Consider the following 22,344-nt stretch of genomic DNA (forward strand, 5'->3'; position numbering starts at 1 on the left):
TCAAAAACAACCCATGTGTAAGTGGACCCATGCAATTCAAATCTGTGTTGTTTCAGAGTCAGATGTACAAAGATTAACAGTGAGAATTTGATGGAAGGGGTCTAGCTCTTGCTTTTATTTTTTTTTTTTTTTCCAAAATGCTCTGTGATTCTTTAGTACTTTTATAGTGAAGTAGAGAATACATTCTAATTTCCTAAGTTACCCTGTGATGGAACGTAAGCAACAATGAAGAGAGAAAACAGACTACTTGGACATCGAAGGTAATTTTCTCACGTGTTGCAAACGACGCCGGAAAACAGGATGAAGCATGTGGACTGAGGTGGGCTTGCAAATGAGACAGTGGAGGTAAGATGACAGCCACCATCAGGCCAGCTGCCTCGACCCCAGGAAGCTGCACTTCCCAGGAAGGGGTGAGGTTGGTTTGATCGGACCCACCTGTGTGCAGAGGTGTCAGGATGGGGGCCATGAATGGACTGCCTTTGTAGATCCCCAACACTGCCCACGTCCTCAGCCAACACCAGGGTGGCTGTTTCAGTGCGGCCAGGCAGGGCATGCTCTGTCTCCCATTTCTGAGAAGGAATCGAAGGTGGACCCCAGAAAAGAAAGCTGGAATAAGTCTGATTCTGACCTGCCAAAAGCATAATAAAATTAAAGTAGTGCATCTGGACCTTGGTGGAGACCCTCAGATTTTCTAGTGGTCCTGAAATTGAATGAGCCTTGCATTGATAAATACTCCCAATTCTCCTTCATTACCCCCACTGTGGGGACAAAAGCAGCACTGACTTTCACAACAAATGTTTCCAGCACCTTAGGTCTCTGGGACAGATCAATTCTTGCCTCTGCTTCGAGGTAATGTGCATCCGAAGTCTACTTCCAAGAGTATGGAATTCAGCACATCACCAAGACCAATCTTTCTGGGTCACCTGCCCTAGCTCTACCTTTGGAAGAAAACAAAGGTCCTTGGAAAGCATACAATAGTAAGCACAACTGGCTCCTCCTACTTCATGGAGTGTCCTACTGCATGTGGCTAATTTCCTGAGAAAGGAAATAGAAAAGGGCTAGGATAGGCCTGATTTGTCCATAAGAGTAACCATGGGGATCACGGTTAGACCACCTTCCTGGCTCTCCGAGCCCAGTCTTTGTGAACAAGGCATGCAAAGAGCGCCACCTGTGGGTGAAGTGTGGTTCCTCTCCACTTCTTCGTTCCAGACTCAGTGGGAGGAAATGCTCTCATTTGGGGGTCAATGGATCAAGTCAAGACTAGAGCTCCCTTGGAGGATGAATGGAACTGTGCACAGGGCCTCCTGGGAGCATTATCAGAGCCAAGGGCATGAAACTAGAATGGAAACTATTGAGCATGTGTGGTGGAGGGGGTGGGGTGTCTCATGTCAAATGGGGAGAATTTGAGATGAGAAAAATTATGGATCAAATGCCAGGGGACAATTCTTCCTACTGGGGATGGGGGACTAGCCCTGGGGTTCCTTGCTTCTTGATGCCTGTTGGGAAAGCACACACAGGGGTACCATGGCCAATAAAGTGACCTCAGGAACAATGCTCCAGACCAACAAAGCTGGATGGTGAGAATCATGCTGCTCTGTCCACAACTTGTCTATTTGTCTGGGAAAAACAGAACGTGATGATCAGGGAGGTGGGTGATCAGGCTGCACTCGGCACTCAGAGGGGCTCAGTGAACCAATGAACTTCCGTGAATCAATGAACAAAGCTGCCGAGGAAACCTGTGCCTAGGGGCAACCTGGGGCACCCTCTGCTTCCTTCCTATTCTGTCTCTACAGACCAGCCCCAGAGCATTCACTGCCCCTCCTGCCCCTCCAAATGTCACTTTCTGACTGAGACACTAAGTGAAGTCAGGGAAACCTCCTGACATAGGTGGGCAAGTTCTAAGGCCTGACCTAGGGCTACCTGCTATGCCTTAGACTGGATGCTGGGACTGGAAAAGAAGAGGTCAAGCCACTGCTGCCAGTAACTGGACACAGTTCTTGTCCATGGAGGGGCAGGTAATAAAAACACAGTGTTTCTAGGGAAAATGCATGGCAGTCCATGTTTATTCTACAGCCGATCACAGCAAATCTTCCACACCCAGACCACAGCCAGGCTAAGTGCCATGTGGCTATAAGCGGCTAGAAGAAACAGGAAACCGTCTGCTCTGGTGCGCATGGCTGCTCTGGGCAGAAAGCACAGCTGCCTCATTGGCCGATTCACAAGCAGCGAGGCCACATTCCCATCTCCAGGCCTTAGGGACATCTCTAAAGGGCGGCTCCTGTTTGGAGCTTCCAAAATCCTGGGTGCCTCTCTGGAAGCCAAGCCCTGTCCAGCAAGTCATTCCGAATCCAGGCTCTGCCAGAACCTTCAGTATCTGGAACTGATGTCAAAGCAGCTTGGAAGCTGCAGAGAGACCTTACGCTGGGTCCCAGGGCAGCTGTGGGGGCCTCGAGGCTTTAGGGCCGACGATCCTTTCTGCGGAGTTTGTGTCCCACCTGGGATCCTCGCTGGGCAGCTTTCACCAGGCCTTTGAACTGGCCCTGAAGCTTCACCTTCTTCCTGCAGGAACAAGGAACAGAGGGTCACATCCCTGAAGACAGGTGGTCTCTCTTCCCATAATGCTGACCAATGGCTCCCCCAGCATTAGCGGGAACTGGGGAGAAAGGGTGCTGCCTGGCAGTGGGCAGCACGTGCTCTGGGCACAGGTGCTTTCCTGCTTACAAGAGCAGTTCAAGTCAATAACGCATGTGGGCACCAACTACAGGAAGGTGCACATTAGAAAGCAAAAATAAAAAAAAACTGGAAGACACTGGAACAATTAAGTTGAGAGTTTACTGAGAATAACGCCCTCCCCTCTTTGGAGCACTGAGCTCCCCACCCCCACTGCCCCAGCCAGACCCCGCACAAAACTGTACCTTCGGTTGAGCTTAGTTCTGTTGAGGGGGATGTAGGCATAGGGGTCGAGCCGACCTTTCTTCTTCACGTCACCCTTTGCTTTCTGCTCAGCCAGAGAGAGAGAGAGTCAACTAGGAGTACAGGGTTCCCCTTCCTCCCTGCCCCTGACTTAACAGACCCCATGTCCTCCCCTTCACTCTGTGCCCTGGTGGCACCAAAGGGCTCCTGTAGTTCAGGAATGCCAACCAACAAAGGCATGGACTTTAAATGCTAACAAGACCTCAGTGTGTCCCTCAGTGTGGCCAGAGTCTGGCTCCACAAAGGTGGCTCTCCAGAAGGGTGATGGGCACAGCTACCCTCATCCTTTCCCAGAGGCTCTGTCCCTACCCATGGCTCTTACCTTGGCCTTGTATTCAGCCCCAGGTATAGCCTTCTTGGCCACAGGGCGATGGATACCAGAGCCTCCAGCTAGAGGGGGAACACAGAGACCATGAATCAGGCAAAGCCAGGGCAGCTTCCTCCTGGGAGAAGGCAGTGGGTACCTTGTCTTTACAGAGCCTCCAGGGAGCAGAGAAATCAAGGCTAGCAACGGCTCTGTCCCCTACCAACCAAGGACAAAGACCTTCCTCAAGAAGGGACGGTCTAGTGGCTTAACAGTTAAGACCAGTGGGCTCCTCAGGCTGACTTGAAGCCACACAGACCTACCAATGACCTCTGAGGACATACACCTTCTCCACTAACATGAACCACCCCAGTCTCCAAAGCTAAATCTGTTCTGTTTGTCCTAGGAGAAAAGAACACAGGCTTTGAAGTCAGACAGACCCAGGTTCGACTCCCTAATTTACCACTACCAGCTCTAACCTCAGCAAGTCTCTTAATTTCTGGATCTTTTAAGTTTGTCTATAAAATGAGGTACTTCGGGCTTGATCTCATTCAGGCTTCACAACAACACTGGGAAAGAAAGGCAGCTCCTGTCCCATTGTACAGACACGAAAACTGTGGTTACAGAAATCCAGGTGCTTCCAAGGTCACTTGTTATTTCCGGTCCGGATTTCAACACATTCACGGATGACTCAGGAGGACTCTTTTTAGATGAGTCAGATGAATCCCACTTTTTTTTTTTGTTTTTTTACAGATGAGAAACTAGAACCTCAGAGAGGCAGCAGGACTGGGCCAAGTTAGCCACAGAGCTAAGAGCCAGCAGTCTTGAACCCAGGCCTCCTCCACATCATCTGGTTCTGCACCACACCACCTCAGAGCAGAGTAGGTAAACTAGGCCCTGGCCTGTGGGGCCAGAGTGGGAAGCCGTGAAGCTCTCCAGCTGGGTTAGGATGCCTTAAGGCTCTGAGAACATACCTGCTGCTGGAAATGGAGACCGTGCTTTTTTTTTTAATTTTTGAGAGCACGTGCGCATACGATGTGTGAGCAGGGGAGAGGGGCAGAGGGAGAGAGAGAATCTCAAGCAGGCGCCACACTCAGCACGGAGCCTGATTCAGGGCTCGATCCCACGACCCTGGGATCACGACCTGAGCTGAAATCAAGAGTCGGATGTTTAACCGACTGAGCCGCCCAGGAGCCCCTGGGATTGGGGACTTTCTACAGGAGCCCCTGTACCTCCAGATATATAGCAGGGGTTCTGCTACAGGGGCTGCCCTCAGGGGAAGGAGGCAGAGGTGAGTAACAGAGGCCTCCCCTGGCATTTGGCAGCCACACTGGTGTCTTTAGCAGCTGCTGCAGGAAAAGGAACAGCTTAGGGGACCAGAGACAAATGTATAGGGGAATCCCCTGGGCAGGCCCACCACTGACCCTCCCAGCTGCCATCCTCAACACAGGCTGAAGTGGTCTCCCAAACCCAGCCTGACCCAGGGCTGGACAAGAGAGACAGACACCTCCCAGGAAAACAAGGGGTGGGCTGCAAGCCTCACAGAAGGCCTAAGTGGGTGGGACAGAGATGGGGCTCAGGGGCTCTCTAGAAGGGCTGGGGGTTCCATGCACAGATCCCCCAGACTCTTCTTCATCCCAAACATTCTCAGCCCTCAGACCAGTCTTGGGAGACAGATCAGCCAATCTTTGTTGGTGCTGACTTGACTACAATCGGGCCATGCCATGCAAACCTGTGGTTCTGCCTGCCACTGCCCTGTCTAATGCAGGGGACAGGGAACACAGTGTCCCAAGAGGGAAGAGTGGAAGTCTCACCTTGGTACTGAGGGGGCATCTCCAGCTCCTCATCGTCAGCCTCCTTCTGATGCTTGAGCTTCTGATGTTTCTTCTATAACGTGGTGCACAAAATTCATTAACAAGGGTACACGATCATCCTCATTAATGTTCATAGTAAAAGCAACTGCAAACTATGCTAGCAGGAAAGGTCCTCTGCCAAGCACTCAATCCCCCACTTTCAGATGGGAACACCAAGGCTCAGAGAGGGTAAAGAACTATCCAAGACCACACAACTAGGCAGTGCAGAAGTAAGTTCCAGCCCAGGCTGTGACCACAATCTCATCTGCCTGCTTCACACAGAACTCCTGTCCCAGGGCAACAAGTACCTGTCTGGGAACCCCGACCTCAGCTTAGCTGGTGCAACGGTCCTACTCAGAGGAGGCTTCCTGCATCAGAGGCCTCTCAGACCCCCGGCTACCCTCTGACCCCATAACTATCTGATCTTCTATGTCTGATTTTCACCCAGGAATTCTACGTGGGTGCAATGCTCTGATAACCGGGTACCTCTTTGGCCCTGGCGGGAAGATGGGCATTTGGCCAGGGATAGGGCATCGTGAATAGGACATTCACGAAAGCAGTAACTGGGGGAAAGATCATCAGGAACTATACTTGTGCACTTGCTGTGTCCAATCTCATCAAGCCAACCCAGTAATTCCACAAGATTCACAGGTGAGGAGCTGAGTTTGAGAGGTTAGGCTGACGCCGAAATGGGACTCCAGTACCTGCATCTGCACTGCTAATTTTGTATCCCCGCCTATGCAGCTGTCCCCCAATGGGGACACCCAGGAAGGCTGGATGGGCTGGCCAGGCCCCGAGAGGACGCGGAGGGAAGACGCTGCTCCTAGACGCCCTCAGAAGTGCTGTTCACTGGGCTTGGGAAGGACGGTGAGGGGTTGGGCCCACATCACCCTGCTGGTTCAGGTGGGGCAGGTGAGAAGCTGCACTCCACCCTGGGAGATACCAAGGTTAAATTCTTGGGCTCAGGAGGCTGGAAGGCCATGGTTTAAATCCCATCTGCATCTAACAACCCCTGTGAACTTGGGCAGATAAGCCTCCTCTGGAAACAGGGATAGAGTCCCGTCTCTTGTGAGGATTAGGTGAGATGATGCACGGGCCCCTTGGCACTCCTCAACGGCTCCCTGCAGGAACCTGCCCTTGGAACACATAGGCCAGCTGTTGCCTTTGCAGCCTGCCCAGCACATGCCCTCGGAAGAGACACACAGGGCTCTCTCTTCCTTCAGCTGGACAACTCCACCAACACGGAAGCATCAGGTGCCTGGGGCCCCCTCCCACACCCCACAGAGCAGTCGGCCATTACACTGTGCCCTGTACATGCACACCACATCCTCTGGACCATCTGTTATGCACAGCTTCAAGGCACTCCTGTGCATTCAGGAAGCAGGGCAGGTGGGGGTGGGTGGGAGGTGGGCGGGGGAGAGATGGCTGAGAGCTGTCAGCCCAAGGCTTTGCCCTGAGGGCCCAGCACCCCCATCAGAGGAAGTACTCACACTCCTGACACCCGTGTCTTCCATCAGGTCAGCCATCTCTTCATCCTCCCCTGGAACCAAAAGAAAGTCCTGTGAGCACACAGGGAGCACCCCTGACTTCCCAAAGCCCACGCAAATTTCACCTTGCCTCCCCCTGGCTCAGCAGGCTGACGGACCTGACAACTCCAGAAAACTTGCATCTTTCTGTGGGAGACAAGACCCCTGAACACTGACTGCAACTTTATCTTTCCCATCCCAGGCCCCAGGGACAACAGCCCCTCAAGGAAGTCATATTCCTACTCCTGAGACAAATACAGCTTTTTTTAAGACCCTAAGAAAGCCCTGGTTTTCCTGGGGAGTCACGCGCGCCCCGGCCCCACATACATTCTGCTCTGCCAAGAGGACAGCCTCATTCTCCTACTTGAGAATCCTTTTTGTTTTTTCGCTATACATGCTGAGCTCTGTGTGGGGATGAGCCAAAGAAGTACGAATGAAGAAAATGCACAGGCAACCAAAATAAAAATAGATCAAAAAGACTATCTCAAAATTTCAAAACTTCTGTGCATCAGGGGACACATCAACGGACTGAAAATGCACTCTACAGAATGCATGAGAGAATGGTTTTTCAAACCATACAGATAAAGGATTACACAGACTAGCAGACTACGTAAAGACCACGCACAAACTCAACAACTCAAAAGAAACACCTCAATAAAAAAATGGGCAAAGTGCTTGCATAGACAAAGGGAATTCTGAGACACGCTACAACATGGGTGAACCTTGCAGATATTATGCTGAGTAAAACACGCTAGTCACAGACAAATACTGAATCATTTCACTTACATGAGGTACCTAGATGCATATTCAAATTCAAATTATTACAGACAGATTCTGGAATGATGGTTGTCAGGGTCTGGGGTGGGGGCAATAGTCGTCGTTTAACGGGTAGAGACTTTCAGTTTAATAGGCGAAAAGAGTTCCGGAGGTTGGCTGTACAACAATGTAAACGTACTTACCACTAGTCCACTGCATGCTTTAAGATGGTTAATGTGGTAAGTTTTACATTATGTGTACTTTACACCACAAGTTATTTTTTTTATTTTTTTTAATCTTTATTTATTTTTGAGAGAGAGACAGCGTGTGAGCAGGGGAGGAGCAGAGAGAGAGGGAGACACTGAATCGGAAACAGGCTCCAGGCTCTGAGCTGTCAGGACAGAGCCCGACGCGGGGCTCTAACTCACGAACTGTGAGATCATGACCTGAGCCGAAGTTGGACACTTAACCAACTGAGCCACCTAGGTGCCCCCACCACAATTTCTTTAAAAAGCTATCGGTATACGTATTTTTAAAAGTACGAAACAAACCAGTTGGAAGGAAGACAAACTCAAGCGAAGTCAATCAATTAGCAAATAATGCCACGAGACAACATGGGACTAAGAGCCGCAGCCTGGTCAGTGGCCAAGCTTGCTGGGAGCGTTGGGGGACAGGGCTGGAAAGCTGGGGGCCAAGGAAAGGCCACACAAAAACCCTTGGGCTGGATCCTTAAGAGCAGAGAGGCAGATGGGGTGGCTTAGTCGGTTAAGTATCCGACTTCGGCTCAGATTGTAATCTCACAGTTCATGAGTTTCAAGCCCCACGTTGGGCTCTGTGCTGACAGCTCAGAGCCTGGAGTCTTTCGGATTCTGTGTCTCCCTCTCTCTCTCTCTGCCCCTCCCCCACTTGTGCTCTTTCAAAAATAAATAAACATTAAGGAAAAAAAAAAAGTGGAGAGGCAGAAAGAGGGGGAGAGGTGTTCTCAGCACCAAGGACATACGGGCCAAGAAGGGAGCAAGAGCCTGGAAACTACAAAGTGGTGACAGGGGACAGTGATGTGACCAGATCAGGAAACAGTGTAGTCACCGTTACACCAAGCATGTACTTGGCTGCTCTGGCTACCCATTTCCTCTACAACCATCTGAAGTAGGTATTGGTATTAAGCCCATTTTGGTGTGAGGAAATTAAGGCACAGAGAGGTTAATAATTGTCCACAGTCACACAGCCTGTAAGCTGGGTGCAGGGGATGCACTGAGAATATTGGTTAGGAGGTTGCAGTGAGTCAAGGGCCCAAGGATCATGGCAGTGGGAACCAAAAAAAAAAAAAAAAAAAAAAAAAAAAAAGAGGAAGGCAGATCAATTTTAAAGACTGAAGCTTTTTGATCTAACGGATGACATGGGGGAGAGGAAGCAGGAAAAATTAAACAGGACTCGGAGACTTCACACCACAGTGGCCCCTGGACAACAGAAAATCATGCAGTCAGGAAGGGGGCTGCCACCCCTAAACCTCTTAAGTCTGGCTCTACCTCTAAATGAGCTTCATGGTCTCAGCGAAGTTTATATTTAAAAAAAAAAAAAAAGAAAGAAAGAAAAAAAAAGAAAAGGAGAAGAGGGAGAAGAAAAGATACAGAACAGTGGCCAAAAAAGTGCATCACACACAGTCAAGAGGAAGTACAGTGTTTTGAAAGTTCTGTTTGAATTATGTATGTATTGTATAGGTGGCTAGATTGCAACGTAAAGCTTTCTCAATGTGGTCAAAAAAGTTTGAGAAATTCAAAATGTTTGAGGAAGTTGTCTTAGATACAAGCCCCTCATTATCTGTATTTATCTACACTTCCCCAACCAGTGGTCACGGAATGAATGAGCAAATAAACAAATGAGTGAATGAACGACCGAGTGAGTGCAACACTGCCCACTCCAGAAGCAGCTGTGCCCCTAGAATGGATGGTGGTCCCACCTTTAGTGCCTTCCTCTTCCTCCATCTTGGTCGTGGCAGCATCGTCCTCCTCCTCCCGGATGATCAGGCGGCCATCGGCACTCACCTTGAAGCCGTGGTCCTTCTTCTTGCCCCGGCCGGGCCCAGGCTGGGTAGCTGGTGTGGCAGAGTCGAGCAGTGAGGAGGCGGAAGGCCAGTCTAACCCACCCACAGCCCCATCCAAACCAACAAGCCCAGGTCTGTGCCCCAGAAGGGTGTCTGCAGCGCACTGATGTGCACACATGGCAGTGAGAGGTGCCCAGTGGGCTCTGTGGAAATCACCCTAAGCCCTGACCTTGGCAAGGCAAGCGTATTTTCTCGACTCATGTGCCAGCCACTTTTTGCCTACCTAGGACTCGCTGGGCCACCTTAGGGTCCAGGAAGTTGAGGGGCTCATCCCCACCACCCTCCTTCAGCCACGCCTGGCTTCTCTGTCGGGCCAGCTTCCGGCGCTCCTTGGCCTGGCCCCTTTCCTCCTCCTCCTCGGCATCCTCATCCTCCGAGTCGGCCAAAATCTCCTCGATGCTAAGTGCAGAGAAGTCCCAAGTCAGGGTGTTCCCAGGAGAGGCAGGGGTGGCTGGGCATGATCCGGGCAGGCTGTGGGTCGAGGGAGACCAGGTCCCCAGGACCCCACCACAGGCCTCACCTGTCACCTTTGCCCTGGGCAGGTTCCTCTCCTTCCTCCTCCTCCTCTTCCACAGCAGCCTGGTTCAGAGCACGGTGCCTCTTGGCTCGGGCCTCGGCTTTCCGAATGTTTACCAGGACTTTGTGGTACTCCTCGGGCAGCAGCCCCTTTACCAGCTCAAACCTGAGGGATGAGGGGCTGGTGAGGCGCACTGGCCAGAGAGTGCTACCCAGAGGAGGGTTCAGCCACAGCCCTTCCAGCCACGGGAAAGGGACTCAGTCCCCCAGCCCAGCCCCTTCTCTGCAGGCTCTCTGCTGGGATGGGAAGCCCCTCAACTCCTCCCCTGCTCCCCCTCAATCCAGAGCACAGACCCAAACTTGCGGATGAACTTGGTGAACAGGTTCCGAAGCTTCATGCGGAAGTGCCGCCGCATGTCGTCCGAGAGCTTCCCAATGGCTTCCATCTGGCGGGCAGAGCACCGAGGTTTTGGGGGCGCCCTCCACCCTGTCTGCCCTCTCACTACGGTACAGACCAGGTACACAGGACCCACAGGCCCAGCTAAGGGGTGAGGGTCAGAGCAGCCCAGCCCACCCCTTGGTCCAATCGTGTTTCCACAACCTGGGCAGCTCTCCACCTTTCCCCTAAACCCTCCTTCACGACAATCCACGACCATCCTACCAAGGTTATAGCTTTAGAGACTTCTGAAAGTGGCGGGCACCTAACCTGCATTACCTCACTTAACCCTTAGAACCCCATGAGGCAGACACTATCATCATTTCTTACAGATGAAGAAACCGAGGCACAGAGAGTTAAGTGGCTGCTACACGGCCAGAGGCAGCAGTCGACCTAGGTCCAGGTCCAGGTCTATCTAATTCCATGGCCCATACTTTGTCCTAACACCACCAGGTTTCTCTTGAGCCCTGCATTGGTCTCGGGCCGGACTATTCTCACACCTTCATCGGGCCTGACTGGGGCCCATGTGTGGGTGGCAGATCTCACTATCTGCAGTGTCTCTAGATGGGGCTGGAGGCGCAGGGCCCCATCGATCCTTTAAAAGGCCTTTATAAAGGTGTCTGGGAGGCTCGGTCTAAGGTCAAGCCTCTGACTCTTGATTTCAGCTCAGGTCATCGTCTTGTGGTTCATGGGATCAAGCCCTTTGGCCTCTGCCCTGACAGCATAGATTCTCTCTCTCTCCCTCTCTCCCAAAATAAATAAATATTAAAGGAAGGGGAGGGGAGGGGAGGGGAGGGGAGGGGAGGGGGGGGGAGGGGAGGGGAGGGGAGGGGAGGGGAGGGGAGGGGAGGTCTTATCAATTCTTGGAACCCCAGGACAGACTACTCCTCTAGCGCTTCTCATCTTTGGATCTTTGGTCCCCAGCTGGGCTGCAGGCCGGGGAGGGCACAGGCAAGGTACCTTGACCCAAGCCCAGATACGAAGACAAAAGGCAAGAGGGACCCAGAGGTCTGATGTGACCCAACCCAGCTGGAAGTGAAAAACCGATACAGTGGAGGTGGCGGGCAGACAGTCTGGAGGACAGACCCAGCAGGCGACACACCCTGTGCCCAGCTGAGGGCTCTTCAGGCCGTTCTGCAGCCCAGCAGGGGTGTCCAGAGGAGCTTCCTCAAGCCCAGAAGGTCAAAATGCAAGAGGGGAAAAAGAAAGCAAGATGTGGCCCTGCTGGGGAAGAGCCCCGAGGGTCAGTCCTGAGCTTTGGGTTCTGGTCCCAGGACCGCTCTCACCAACACTGTGACCTGGGGAAATCTCTGGCCTATTTCTCCATCTGTAAAACAAAGGGTGGCCCTGCCTACGGACCCTTGCCCCGCAGAGCCCTTGCTTCTGTGGAGGGGAAGAGGGGTCACAAGAGGCAGCCTGGGCACCACGCACCTTCCTCACCCCCACCGGGTGGGCATTACCCTACCGGTCCTTTCCAGAGCTCCTGCATGACCTTCTGTGAGACAAGACAGCGTACAGCTAGACAAATGTTTGGAACCTGCTGGCCTCAGTGCTCATGGGTCCATGCTGGCAGGCCAGAGGCCATGTTGCCACCCGCCGGGGCCAGGGGGCCACTTACCACCAGCTGCACATGCTTGGCCAGGTGTGCCACATCCATGACAACTACTGCCACCTTGATGAAGCCCAGCGCCGATTTGACCACATCACGGGTACGGGAAGCCAGGAGCAGGCACACATTCTCCAGCAGCTGCTCTACTGTGTTGGTTCCCATGAGACCTGGGGTCACCAAAGGGCCACCGTCAGAGACACCCAAAACCCCATCCAGACGCAACACCCCCGGCCGGTCACATGCAGAGGAGCTAACATCTGTGGGACTTCTGTGTGCCCAGCACGATCCTAGTCACTCTCCCTAGAGGACAGCCATCCTGTGAGAAGGTAGTTTTTCTCCCCCACTTTAGAGATAAGAAACAGAAGTTCTAAAAGGTTCATAAACTTGCTCAAGGTCTGGCACGGTTGGTAAGAGGCGGAACCAGGACTGACACCTGGGCATGAGACTCGCGCTCCTCCGATCCACCCTGACAGTGGCATGCAGGTAGGCAGGGAAGATGACACGGGCAGTGGAGGAGACAAGAGGCAGCCAGGCTTGCTTTTGGTTCTTCTTCCCTCCCCCGAGGAAGGAAGGTGGTAGCTCTCCCATTCTGGTAGTGACCCTGTCCTGACCTTCTGGGCATCCTCCTACCCCAAGGGTTCCCCAGGCCTTCAAGGAAGCAGCATTCACCTTTAAACTCAAACAGGAGGTGGGTCAGGGCCAGGATGCTGCAACTGACCATGGTCACAGCGCCCACGAGGCCAGGGTACACCAGGACGAGGTAGCGTTGCAGGGCCTCTGGAAGGCGAGATAAGGATAATCACATCCGGGCAGAGCACTCTGCATGCTGCACGCTGGGCCCCTCAGGGAAGGGATTCTGGCCAGAGAGGAGCAGCCTGCCCAGGTCCGCAGCCAGTGGTTTGGAGGGGTGCCTCCCAGAGGCCCGTGAGCCAAGCACCCATCCCGGCCCTGGGTCATCCACGCCTTACCTTCTTTGTTTGGGCCAAACCGGAGGAAAGCATGGCCCATCTCCACCAGCAGGGCAAAAGCATTCTTCCGAGCACCCACCGACACCTCCTTGGTACACAGGATTACCTGCCCAGACAACCCCTTGAGCATGCGCTCTGGAGCCGGCCACCATGGGCTTGGTTGGTGGCCTGAAGCAGAAAGGGGCAGGGGGGCACCCAAGCTCACAGGCGGAGAACTGAGGCCACCCCAACCCCAATACTGTTCTCCCCTGATCCTGACAGGTCTTCAGAAGCCAACTCCAAGGAACTCCTCAAAACACACACACCCCTCCTGCACCCCTCACCTCCGGGACAAGGGCAGCGATGAACTCCTCATGCTCAGCTGAGAGTTTCTTCACGATATGTATGAGGCACTTTAAACGGGGCTGTGGGGCAGGGCGGAACAAAAGTCAGGACCCCTCAATCCCACCTGTGCCCCCAAAGGCCCCTCTAAGGTGGTCCTCTCCTGGTGTCACCCATCGTCCTGTGGGCAGAGCGCGGCTGCCCTGGAGGCCTCACCCTCTTGGCAGGCGAGGTAGTGCTCCGCAGCGAGTCCAGCAGGGTCTTCTTCAGATCGTCCAGGTGGCTCTCCACGAAGCGGGCCCCAGGGCCCTGGGGGCTCGCACACACCTCCTCCAGCACTCGGTAGGCCTTCTTCTGTATCCCATGGGCCTTGCTCTGGGAGGGTGTATGGTGGTCAGGGATGGGTGAGCAAGGGAGGTTGGGGGTCCCGACCCACCCCATCCACACACACACATATACACGCCACTGTGCAACTACAGTCACAGAGCAGCCACCATTAACTGTGACCAGCACTGGGGAAATTCAGAACCTGAGCCCACCTCTGGAGCTCAAGAGGTCTGAGGAGAGGGCCGGCTGAGCATGGACGGTGAGAGGCTGTGGGTCAGGCAGAGGACGCTGCAAGGACAGAAGCCACCCCAGCCTTCCAATCCGTTCCACTCACTGGCCTCAAGTAATGCTCATCCAGCAGGGAGAACTTGCAATGCCCAGAATGTACCAAGGCCCGTGTGCCCGCTCGCCTTTCCAGCTGCAGCGCTCTCTTCTCCCCTTCTTGCCCTAACTCCTTGCTATTGCAAAGGAGCTGTTATTCCCCCTAGGACACCTCTCCTGAGCTGAGGTGGCCCTGCCCTGGACTTCTGTATCTGCCTGTGTGGTCCAGACGAGAAGACAGGTCCTGCCTTTCCAAAGAGCCCCCACTTCCCCCAAGTGTGGTCATGTGCAACTCCAGCCTGCACGTGTCACCTCTAGGTAGGGCCGGATGGTAGAGTACAGCTTGCTGATGGCAGCTTCCTCCGCGTGAGGAGCCAAGGCCACAACCAGGTCCAAGACAGACAATCTGCTCAGGGCAAGAGACGAAGGATGGGTTTAGAAGGGCTGGAGAAGGGCACAGACTATCAGTGTCTTACACCTACTGGGAGCAGACGAGGTGGGAGAAGTCAGAGTGAGGACAAAAAGGGGTCCTGAAGGAGCCCGTGAGCAATCACCACAGCTCCCACCGAATCAGCACCCGTAAGGTACCAGATGCTGTTCCAGGTGCTTTATGTGTCTTAAAGTCTTCAGTCCTCAAGGCAACCCTGTTGGAGGTACTATTATCATGGTCAATTCACAGATGAGGACACAGAGGGCACGGAGTAGGTAAGTAACCTGTCCAGGGTCACTTAGCTTCTAAGCAGTGGAGCTGGGATTTGAACCTGGGCAATGTGTCACCAGGGTCCTTATCCTTCCCTAGGAGGCTACACTGCCTCTCCAGGAAGGAGGAGCCAGACAGGTCTCACGGTAGAGCTGGGACATTCAATAACTCAAGACTTTCCTAAATAATTCCAGAGAGAATCTATAGGGCTTCTGCTAGACACACCCTCTGGCTCCCTGGGCTGCCTCAACTCAAGTGGGGCATTTTACCTGGTGAAGTCAGAGCTAGCAGAGTCCAGCACCTTCTCACTGGCTTTTTCCAGGAAGCTGTTCACCAACTGGCACCCCCAAGGGGATGAAGAGGAGGGAGGGGGTGAAGAGAGAAATAAAGAGCAGGAGCAGGTCACAGAACTGTATTCTTTTCTCTTCTCCAACCCTGCCCCCCTCCACTCAGAAGCCTTGACCCAGCCACCGCTGGTATCTGGTGGCCTGTCTCGCAGGTGGCAGAGGCCCAAACGAGCCCTGTGGGTGAGGCCCTTCCACCACCCCCATCCCAGCCCTCACTCACCCGACAGCTCCTCCCTCTCCTCCAGCAGCTCACCTGAGGGTCTGTAATGGTGAGGTACGTTTTCACGGTTTCCAACACGGCCCGGCGAGGGGCTGGGGTGTCCCCGGCTGCCACAGGCTGCCCATACAGGTTGAAGAGGATTGGCAGAAAGTTCTTGGCAAAACGGCTCACCTCCGCACGGTCAGCCTCTGACAGGAGGACCAAAGTTTGCATGCAAGTGGCAGGAGTCAAGCCTGCCCCAAAGGGGCTGCTGAGGCTATAGCCCAGAGGCATCCTTTTGGAGGACCCGTGACAGGACCTGGACCCTACGGATTTGGGGCTTCTCCAGGACAAAAGGTGCCACCATGCTCTATGTTCCTCCATGGCTCCTCTGTCCTGTGCATCAGCCAAGAGCCAGTGACCCACTAAAGCCCTTAACACCAACTGGACAACACCCAGCAGATGTCAGCACAGTGGCAGTAGAGGGAAAAGGGACAGCTTTCAGCGTGTTACTAACTCTTTGGGTCCCCAGCAGAAGCCCCATGTCCTTGCAGAGGATTCACTATGGTTCAGGCAGTGAGGTAGAGGAGGCCAGGGGACCCGGGCCATTGCAACCATTCCCCTACTAGCCCCAAACCCCAGAGCCCATACATACCCCCCTCACAGCCCTTGGTGATGAGGGTGCGCAGGGCCTGGCACACAGTGACCCTCAGGTCTGGACGCTCACTGATGGCCGTGCCCAATGTCCGCGCCAGCCCTTTGAAGGAGGCGGCCACGTCCGTAGGCCTTGTGCAGAACCCAGGCAAGAGGGTCCAGATCTGGGGAGGGGGGATGGTAAAGGACAGTGACGCCCAGCAACTCAGGCCCCTGCACCATCCAACCCTCATCCCCCTGGCTGACCCCTCACCTGCCACTGGAGCGTATCATAGATCTTGGACTCCACCGTCCTGCCTGCCTGGGCCAGGTCCATTGCTGCAGTGTGACACAAGGACACAGTGGGACCTTGGGCACCCTTTGCGCCAGCAGGCCTCATTTTTATCAAAAGCAAAAGTCCAATAATGAAAACACGAATCTGGGTGATTCCTCCCTCCCCACAAATTGAAATACCATAAAATAGGAAATGGATGTCTCCTGATAATCTTACTCCCCCAGGGATAGTCATCACTTCTTCTGACTTTTTTATATTTCTTTAAACACATACACGCTTTTAAAAGCATAATAAACAGGACTGTATTATATATATATATGTTCCGAAACCCAGTTTACCTTGACAAGGTTTCTAAGCGGTAGGCTGTAGAATAGGTATGTATGTGACTTTTTTATTTAATCTGCACGTGGCAATTATCGCCCTGATTTTACTCATGAGGAGCAAACCCAGAAGAATTAAATCAACTTGCCCAAAGTCACCCAGCCATAGCGTGGCTAAGCTGAGATCTGAATCTAATCTTTCAACTCACCATCTACTAAACATGCCCGTTCCCACACAAGGTTTCCCTTTCCTCACAAAGACCGCGCCATGGCCCATAGTGGGACTAAATTCACCAGAACCCTGCTGAGGGACATGTATGTTGTGTCAGATTTCTACTAGGAACAGCCCTGCATATATATAAATCGGTGTGCACGTCTCTAATTATTTCCTTAGCAAGAGAAGGAGCCATTGTGAGCCTGCCACAGGGAACATACCTGGCCAGGCCTCAAAGCAAAGTGAGGGACAGCCTCCTTAGGCAGGCCCTCAAGCACTGGCTGGCCACTTGCTTGGCAGAGGGATGCTGCCCAGTGTCCCAGGGCTGGGGGTGCTGGACAAGGAGCCCTTCCTGGCTCCTTCCAGTCAAGGCTCTAGGACTCAGGTGGGGCCCATACCTTTGCTCTTCAGGGTGGTAGCCAGGGGCAGGAAATAGGTGGTGAAGAAACCAAGTCGTGTTTCCTGGACGTGGTCCCGGATGACAGGCAGCAGCCAGCTCCTCGGGAAATCTAGATTCTCTCTGGGAGGACACAGAAAAGGGCCAGTGAAGAGGTGACATCCTAGAAGGCAGCATGCCCAGCAGCACGTCACCTGCTGAGCCAAGGAGCAGCCCAAGCCCTGCCGTGGCCTCTCTGGCTGACACCCAAGTGATACACACAGACTTCACCCCCGAGAGTGAACACCCTGCTGGAGAAGAATGAGCTGGCTGAATACCCCAGGGCCCCATAGAAAGCCAGACAGGATCACACTTACTCAGAGCCATCAATTTCCAAAGGCACAGCCTCTAAAACCACCTCGGGTCCCATGCTGGCCACTGCAGCCCCCACTGCCTGATCCAGAGCTGCCGTGTGAGGGAAGTGGGGGGAGAGGCGCAGGTCACACAGGGACTGGAGGCACTGGAGCCAAAAGACGAGAGAATATACATCAAGGCATGCTCACAGAACAGGCACCCATAGTTCAGTCTGGGCCAAAGTCTCTAAGAGGATGAGGTCGGGAGCATGGGCCCAGGTTAAGCTCTAGGTCAGAGATCACAAACCAACAACCAAATTTAACCTGTTGAGAAGTCTGACCTCTCCCCAAACCCCAAGATTTTAAAATATTCTGTATTCTTGGGGCGCCTGGGCGGCTCCGTTAGTTAAGCATCCGGCTCTTAATTTCAGCTCAGGTCATGATCCCAGGTTCGTGGTATCGAGCCCCATGTTGTGCTCTGAACTGAGCACAGAGGTGCTTAAGACTCTCTGTTTCTCGCCCCCTGCTCCTCTCCCTCACTGGCTCTCTCTCTAAAATTTAAAAAAAAAAAAAAAGAAAAATTCTGGGGTGCTGGGTGGCTCAGTTGGTTAAGTGTCTGACTCTTGGTTTCAGCTCAGGTCAGGATCTCACAGTTCATGAGTCTGAGCTCTGCATCAGGCTCTACACTGACAGTTTGGGGCCTGCTTGGGATTCTCTCTCTCTCTCTCTCTCTCTCTCTCTCTCTCTCTCTCTCTGCCATTCCCCTGCTTGCACATGCTCTTTCAAAAAAAAAAAAAATTTCTGTATTTGTTAGTAACATATAAAAATCAGATTTCATGTACAAATGTAGATTTCCAGTTTATCTTGAAAAATGGTAAACATTAAAAAAAAATTTTTTTAAGTGGGGGTGGGGGGCGCCTGGGTGGCTCAGTTGGTTAAGTGTCTGACTTCAGCTCAGGTCATGATGTCATGGTCCGTGGGTTTGAGCTCCACGTGAGGCTCTGCTGTCAGCTCAGAGCCTGGAGCCTACTTCAGATTCTGTGTCTCCTTCTCTCTCTGCTCTATCCCACTCATGCTCTGTCTCTCTCTCTCTCTCTCTCTTTCTTTCTCTCAAAAAATAAAATAAAATAGGGGTGCCTGGGTGGCTCAGTTGGTTAAGCGTCCGACTTTAGCTCAGGTCACGATCTCATGGTTCATGAGTTCAAGCCCTGCGTCAGGCTCTGTGCAGACAGCTCGGAGACTGGAACCTGCTTCAGACTCTGTGTCTCCCTCTCTCTCTGCCTCTACCCTGCTCGTACTCTGTCTCTCTCTCTGTCTAAAATAAACATTAAAAAAATTAAAAATAAATAAAATAAACATTAAAAAAATTTTTTAAAAGAATAAAAAAGAAAGAAAAATGGAAACTCTGGCAAAGGCAAAAAGGCAGACCTACATGTGACAATTAGCAAATTAGCAGACGCTGAGGGGTGGTTGCCCTTCAAGACAGAGCTGTGCCCTCTGGCCCCCCAGAGCCTCCCAGGGTCTCACTTGTAGGAAGTCATGTTTGCCAACCTGATCTATCAGGAGCCAGGCTTCTTGAGGAAGCCCCTGCCATCCCAGGGTGGCTCCTTTCTTCCAACCAGCAATGGTGGGAGTCGATGCAGGCCCCGTGAGGCCGGGAGCTGCTGCTAAGGAGCCTGGGGCCTGACCTGAGGCCCCTACCCTCTCCTGGAGCTGGAGAGGATCCCTGGGGGAATCCCTTATCCTTAAGTGGTTTACTCTGAGCTGTAATAACCTCTCTGGGACCTAAGGCTGCTCAAAACACTATAATCCTTGTAATAGAAAATTTAGAGAATTAAAAACAAAAAGATAGTGGGTAGGGGTGAGACAGTCATACTGGTTCCCTCCTCAAAGCCACCCACTCAAACCAGCACTAGTGAGCAGCTCCTGACAGGAGGCTGGGGGAGGTCCTACCCCTCTGTTTCCCCCATGTTGACTCGGTCACCTTCCTGAAGACACAGTACTAGGCACCTGCTGTGGGCGCCATCGGGAGTGTAAAGTGGGGTAAAGTGCAGAGGTGCTAGACACAGGACCTCTCTGGGAGCCCACAGTCCGACAGCCCAGTCACCACCTCGTGTCCTGGCCCCAGCGGCTCCCCAGCTCACCTTCTTCATCACAGGATAGGCCTGCCTCCCACACGCCTGGAAGAAGACACACAGCAGCTGCAAGACAGAGCTCCATGCCGCGTGGAATTTGTACGTCAGGCCTTCCTCCACTGCCCTGCCAAGGGAGCAGGCAGTCAGGGCCAAGTCTGTGCTCACTTGGGCCCCAACCAAGAAGTCAATGGCTGACACCAGGGGCTACAGACCACCGGCTGGCTAGTAAGGGTGGAGCTCCAGGAAAGGCCAAGGGGGAAACTAGCATCTATGAAGCAGTCCCCGTGCTGAGTTTCATTCATGTAATCCTATTGCTTAAAGAAACTCTGTGAGGGGCGCCTGGGTGGCTCAGTCGGTTGAGCATCCGGCTTCGGCTCAGGTCATGATCTCGCAGTCTGTGAGTTCGAGCCCCGCATCGGGCTCTGTGCTGACAACTCAGAGCCTGGAGCCTGCTTCGGATTCTGTGTCCCCCTCTCTCTCTGCCCCTCCCCCACTCATGCTCTGTCTCTGTCTCAGAAATAAACATTAAAAAAATTAAAAAAAAAAAAAAAAAAAAGAAACTCTGTGAGGTACATTAGTTCTTCCATCTTCATGTGGGGAAACTGAGGCTCAGAGAGATGAAATAAGCTTCCAGGGTTACTCTGCCAGTGGCCATACTGGGCCTCCAAAGCCCATGCTCCGTCACCGTCTCATGCTTTCCCAGTCTGACCCAAGGTGGGATGCCAGGGAGGAACAGATGGTCTGGGCACACTGGGGAGAGCTGCACCAGGCTGGCTCTATCTCCCAGTCTAGGGTCCTGGAGATTTTAGGAAAGAATGGCCTTTTGGGGAGGGGGGGATGGGTGAGCTAGAGGTTGGGGTGGTTCTATTTCTGGGTTTTCCTGGAACCTCATCACAGATGCATCCACAGGCAACAGGCCTATTTCCTCACAGGTAGCACGACCCAAAGCATCACACCCTAGAGCTGAGCAGACAGACTCAGAGGAAACACCCAGGACTCTAGCCACTTTCCCAGGACCACGTGGTGCTCCGAGGCTCCTCACTGCCCACAGGGAGGGTGAGGACAGTCAGTGGCCATGTCTCTGAATGGCTCCTCTCGCAGGTGTGGAGGGCAGCAGGGCGTGTGAATAAGAGTGGGCTCTGTGTCAGGCTGCCACTGCCTAGCTGGGTGACCTCAGCTGGCCCACCTGTAAACTGAGGGTCAGTACAGATCTCCCAGTACCACAGGGACTACCGGTAGTTTTTATTAACTGAGCGCTTAACTATGTGCCAGATACAGTTCCGAGAACTTTCCACACACTCCCTCATTTAATCCTCACCTCCATTCGTAAGCTTTGATGAGGATCCTGAGGTATCTAGACACGGAGGATCCTGAGGTGTCTACACATTGCCCTGGATGACTGGCCCAGAGTCCACACTCATGAGCACCACATCACGGTCCCTAGAACGTGGCCAGGGCTCGAATCCACAGCAGCCGCTCTGGCACTGCACGCATGCCCACAGCAAGTGACAAGTGGAACACCTGTCATTACACAGAACTTTCTACAAGGAACACCTTATTCCCTCCTAACGTGGATGCTACGTTCTCACCTGAACATCTTGGCGACATACTGGGCAGGGCCTGAGGCCGAAGAAGTCACAGAGCCAATGCTGGCCATGTGGGGAGCGACACATTCCTTCAGGATCTCCTGCAAAAAGAGGCCACAGCTGTTTGACCCAAAGCAGCCTCCAGTGCCCCTGAGCCCTCCCAGGTGACTGCTTTTGGACACTTCTAGGCCGATATCCTGCCCAGCCCCCCCACCCCCTGCCGAGAACCTCCCCTCCAGGATGCAGCTGGAGGTCTAGGGTGAGCTCTGGGAGAGACAGGGCAGCCAGCAGAATCTTCTGCACTCCCTGCTTCCCCCACTAAAGCTGGGGCTGGGGGTACCTGAAGGCTCTGAGAGGCAGCCGTCACCACCTGTGAGTGTGGGGAGAGGAGGCAGGTGGTCGCAGTTCCAAAAAAGCGAGGGAGGTGGCCCAGCCCCAGGTCCCGCTGCAGTCTGTCAACACAAAAGGCTTCTGTGGAGCCTGGCCCTGGGCTTCAAGGCCCAGAAGCCCAGGTCCAGTGACAGTCACTGATCTGCAGGGTTCTACAGGGTCCTTTTAGTGGGCAATTTTAAAAAGTGCTGTCATTCAAGTAATAGCCGCATGTGGTGAAAAACTCAAATAGGTCTTCAGAGTATAAAATAAAAAGCATGCTTCCATTATCACAACTTTCTTTTGGACTGACCTTCAGATGCACTTCCCAGAGGGATATCAAGGTTAGGTTTCTCAAATACTCTTCCAGAAGTTGTTATACGTATACAAACATATAAAGTAATGACATGTGCTAACATCTACCTACCACTTTTCATATGCCAAGCGCGGATATAACACACATTCGTTCACTTAATCTTTGCAACCACTGAGATTAATTCCCATTACCATTCCCGTTTTATAAGTAAGAAAACTAAGGCACAGAAAAATCAAGTAACTTGCCCAAGGCCACTCCGCTAGTAAGAGAGGGGCGTCAGGATTCACATCCTGCTAAGTCTTGCTCCAGAGTGTGCAGAGTCCTACCATCCACGCTGTTCTTGATGTGTCTTAGGGGTCTTTCTATGTCAGCATGCGCATATCTACTTTGGTAATTTCTAATGGCTGCATAGTATTTCACTGTATAGTGAACAGTCCCCTCGGGGGGCACATTTAGGTTATTTCTTGGTTTCTAGGGTTGTCATTACCTA

At 52.9% G+C, this 22,344-nt stretch overlaps 1 protein-coding gene across 1 annotated transcript in view; it reads right to left on the minus strand.

Annotated features, from left to right (window-relative positions):
* Positions 1-2,032: 2,032 nt before the first annotated feature.
* Positions 2,033-22,344, minus strand: part of RRP12 (ribosomal RNA processing 12 homolog) — a 30,088-nt gene continuing 9,776 nt past the window's right edge. Inside the window, exons 11-34 of the mRNA XM_027062744.2 lie at positions 21,510-21,621; positions 21,173-21,270; positions 19,593-19,707; positions 17,473-17,615; positions 17,118-17,239; positions 16,165-16,229; positions 15,913-16,075; positions 15,312-15,466; positions 14,981-15,048; positions 14,324-14,417; positions 13,580-13,738; positions 13,366-13,446; positions 13,043-13,148; positions 12,744-12,851; positions 12,084-12,241; positions 10,384-10,475; positions 10,034-10,195; positions 9,737-9,912; positions 9,370-9,504; positions 6,621-6,670; positions 5,092-5,164; positions 3,296-3,363; positions 2,916-2,998; positions 2,033-2,559 (exon numbers count right to left, since the gene is read on the minus strand). Of these exons, the coding sequence (XP_026918545.2) occupies positions 2,457-2,559; positions 2,916-2,998; positions 3,296-3,363; positions 5,092-5,164; positions 6,621-6,670; positions 9,370-9,504; positions 9,737-9,912; positions 10,034-10,195; positions 10,384-10,475; positions 12,084-12,241; positions 12,744-12,851; positions 13,043-13,148; positions 13,366-13,446; positions 13,580-13,738; positions 14,324-14,417; positions 14,981-15,048; positions 15,312-15,466; positions 15,913-16,075; positions 16,165-16,229; positions 17,118-17,239; positions 17,473-17,615; positions 19,593-19,707; positions 21,173-21,270; positions 21,510-21,621 (2,689 nt within the window). The 3' untranslated portion in view covers positions 2,033-2,456. The remainder of the gene's footprint in view (positions 2,560-2,915; positions 2,999-3,295; positions 3,364-5,091; positions 5,165-6,620; positions 6,671-9,369; positions 9,505-9,736; positions 9,913-10,033; positions 10,196-10,383; positions 10,476-12,083; positions 12,242-12,743; positions 12,852-13,042; positions 13,149-13,365; positions 13,447-13,579; positions 13,739-14,323; positions 14,418-14,980; positions 15,049-15,311; positions 15,467-15,912; positions 16,076-16,164; positions 16,230-17,117; positions 17,240-17,472; positions 17,616-19,592; positions 19,708-21,172; positions 21,271-21,509; positions 21,622-22,344) is intronic.

Source organism: Acinonyx jubatus, chromosome D2 (genome assembly GCF_027475565.1).
Source record: "Acinonyx jubatus isolate Ajub_Pintada_27869175 chromosome D2, VMU_Ajub_asm_v1.0, whole genome shotgun sequence".
Classification (NCBI taxonomy): domain Eukaryota; kingdom Metazoa; phylum Chordata; class Mammalia; order Carnivora; family Felidae; genus Acinonyx; species Acinonyx jubatus.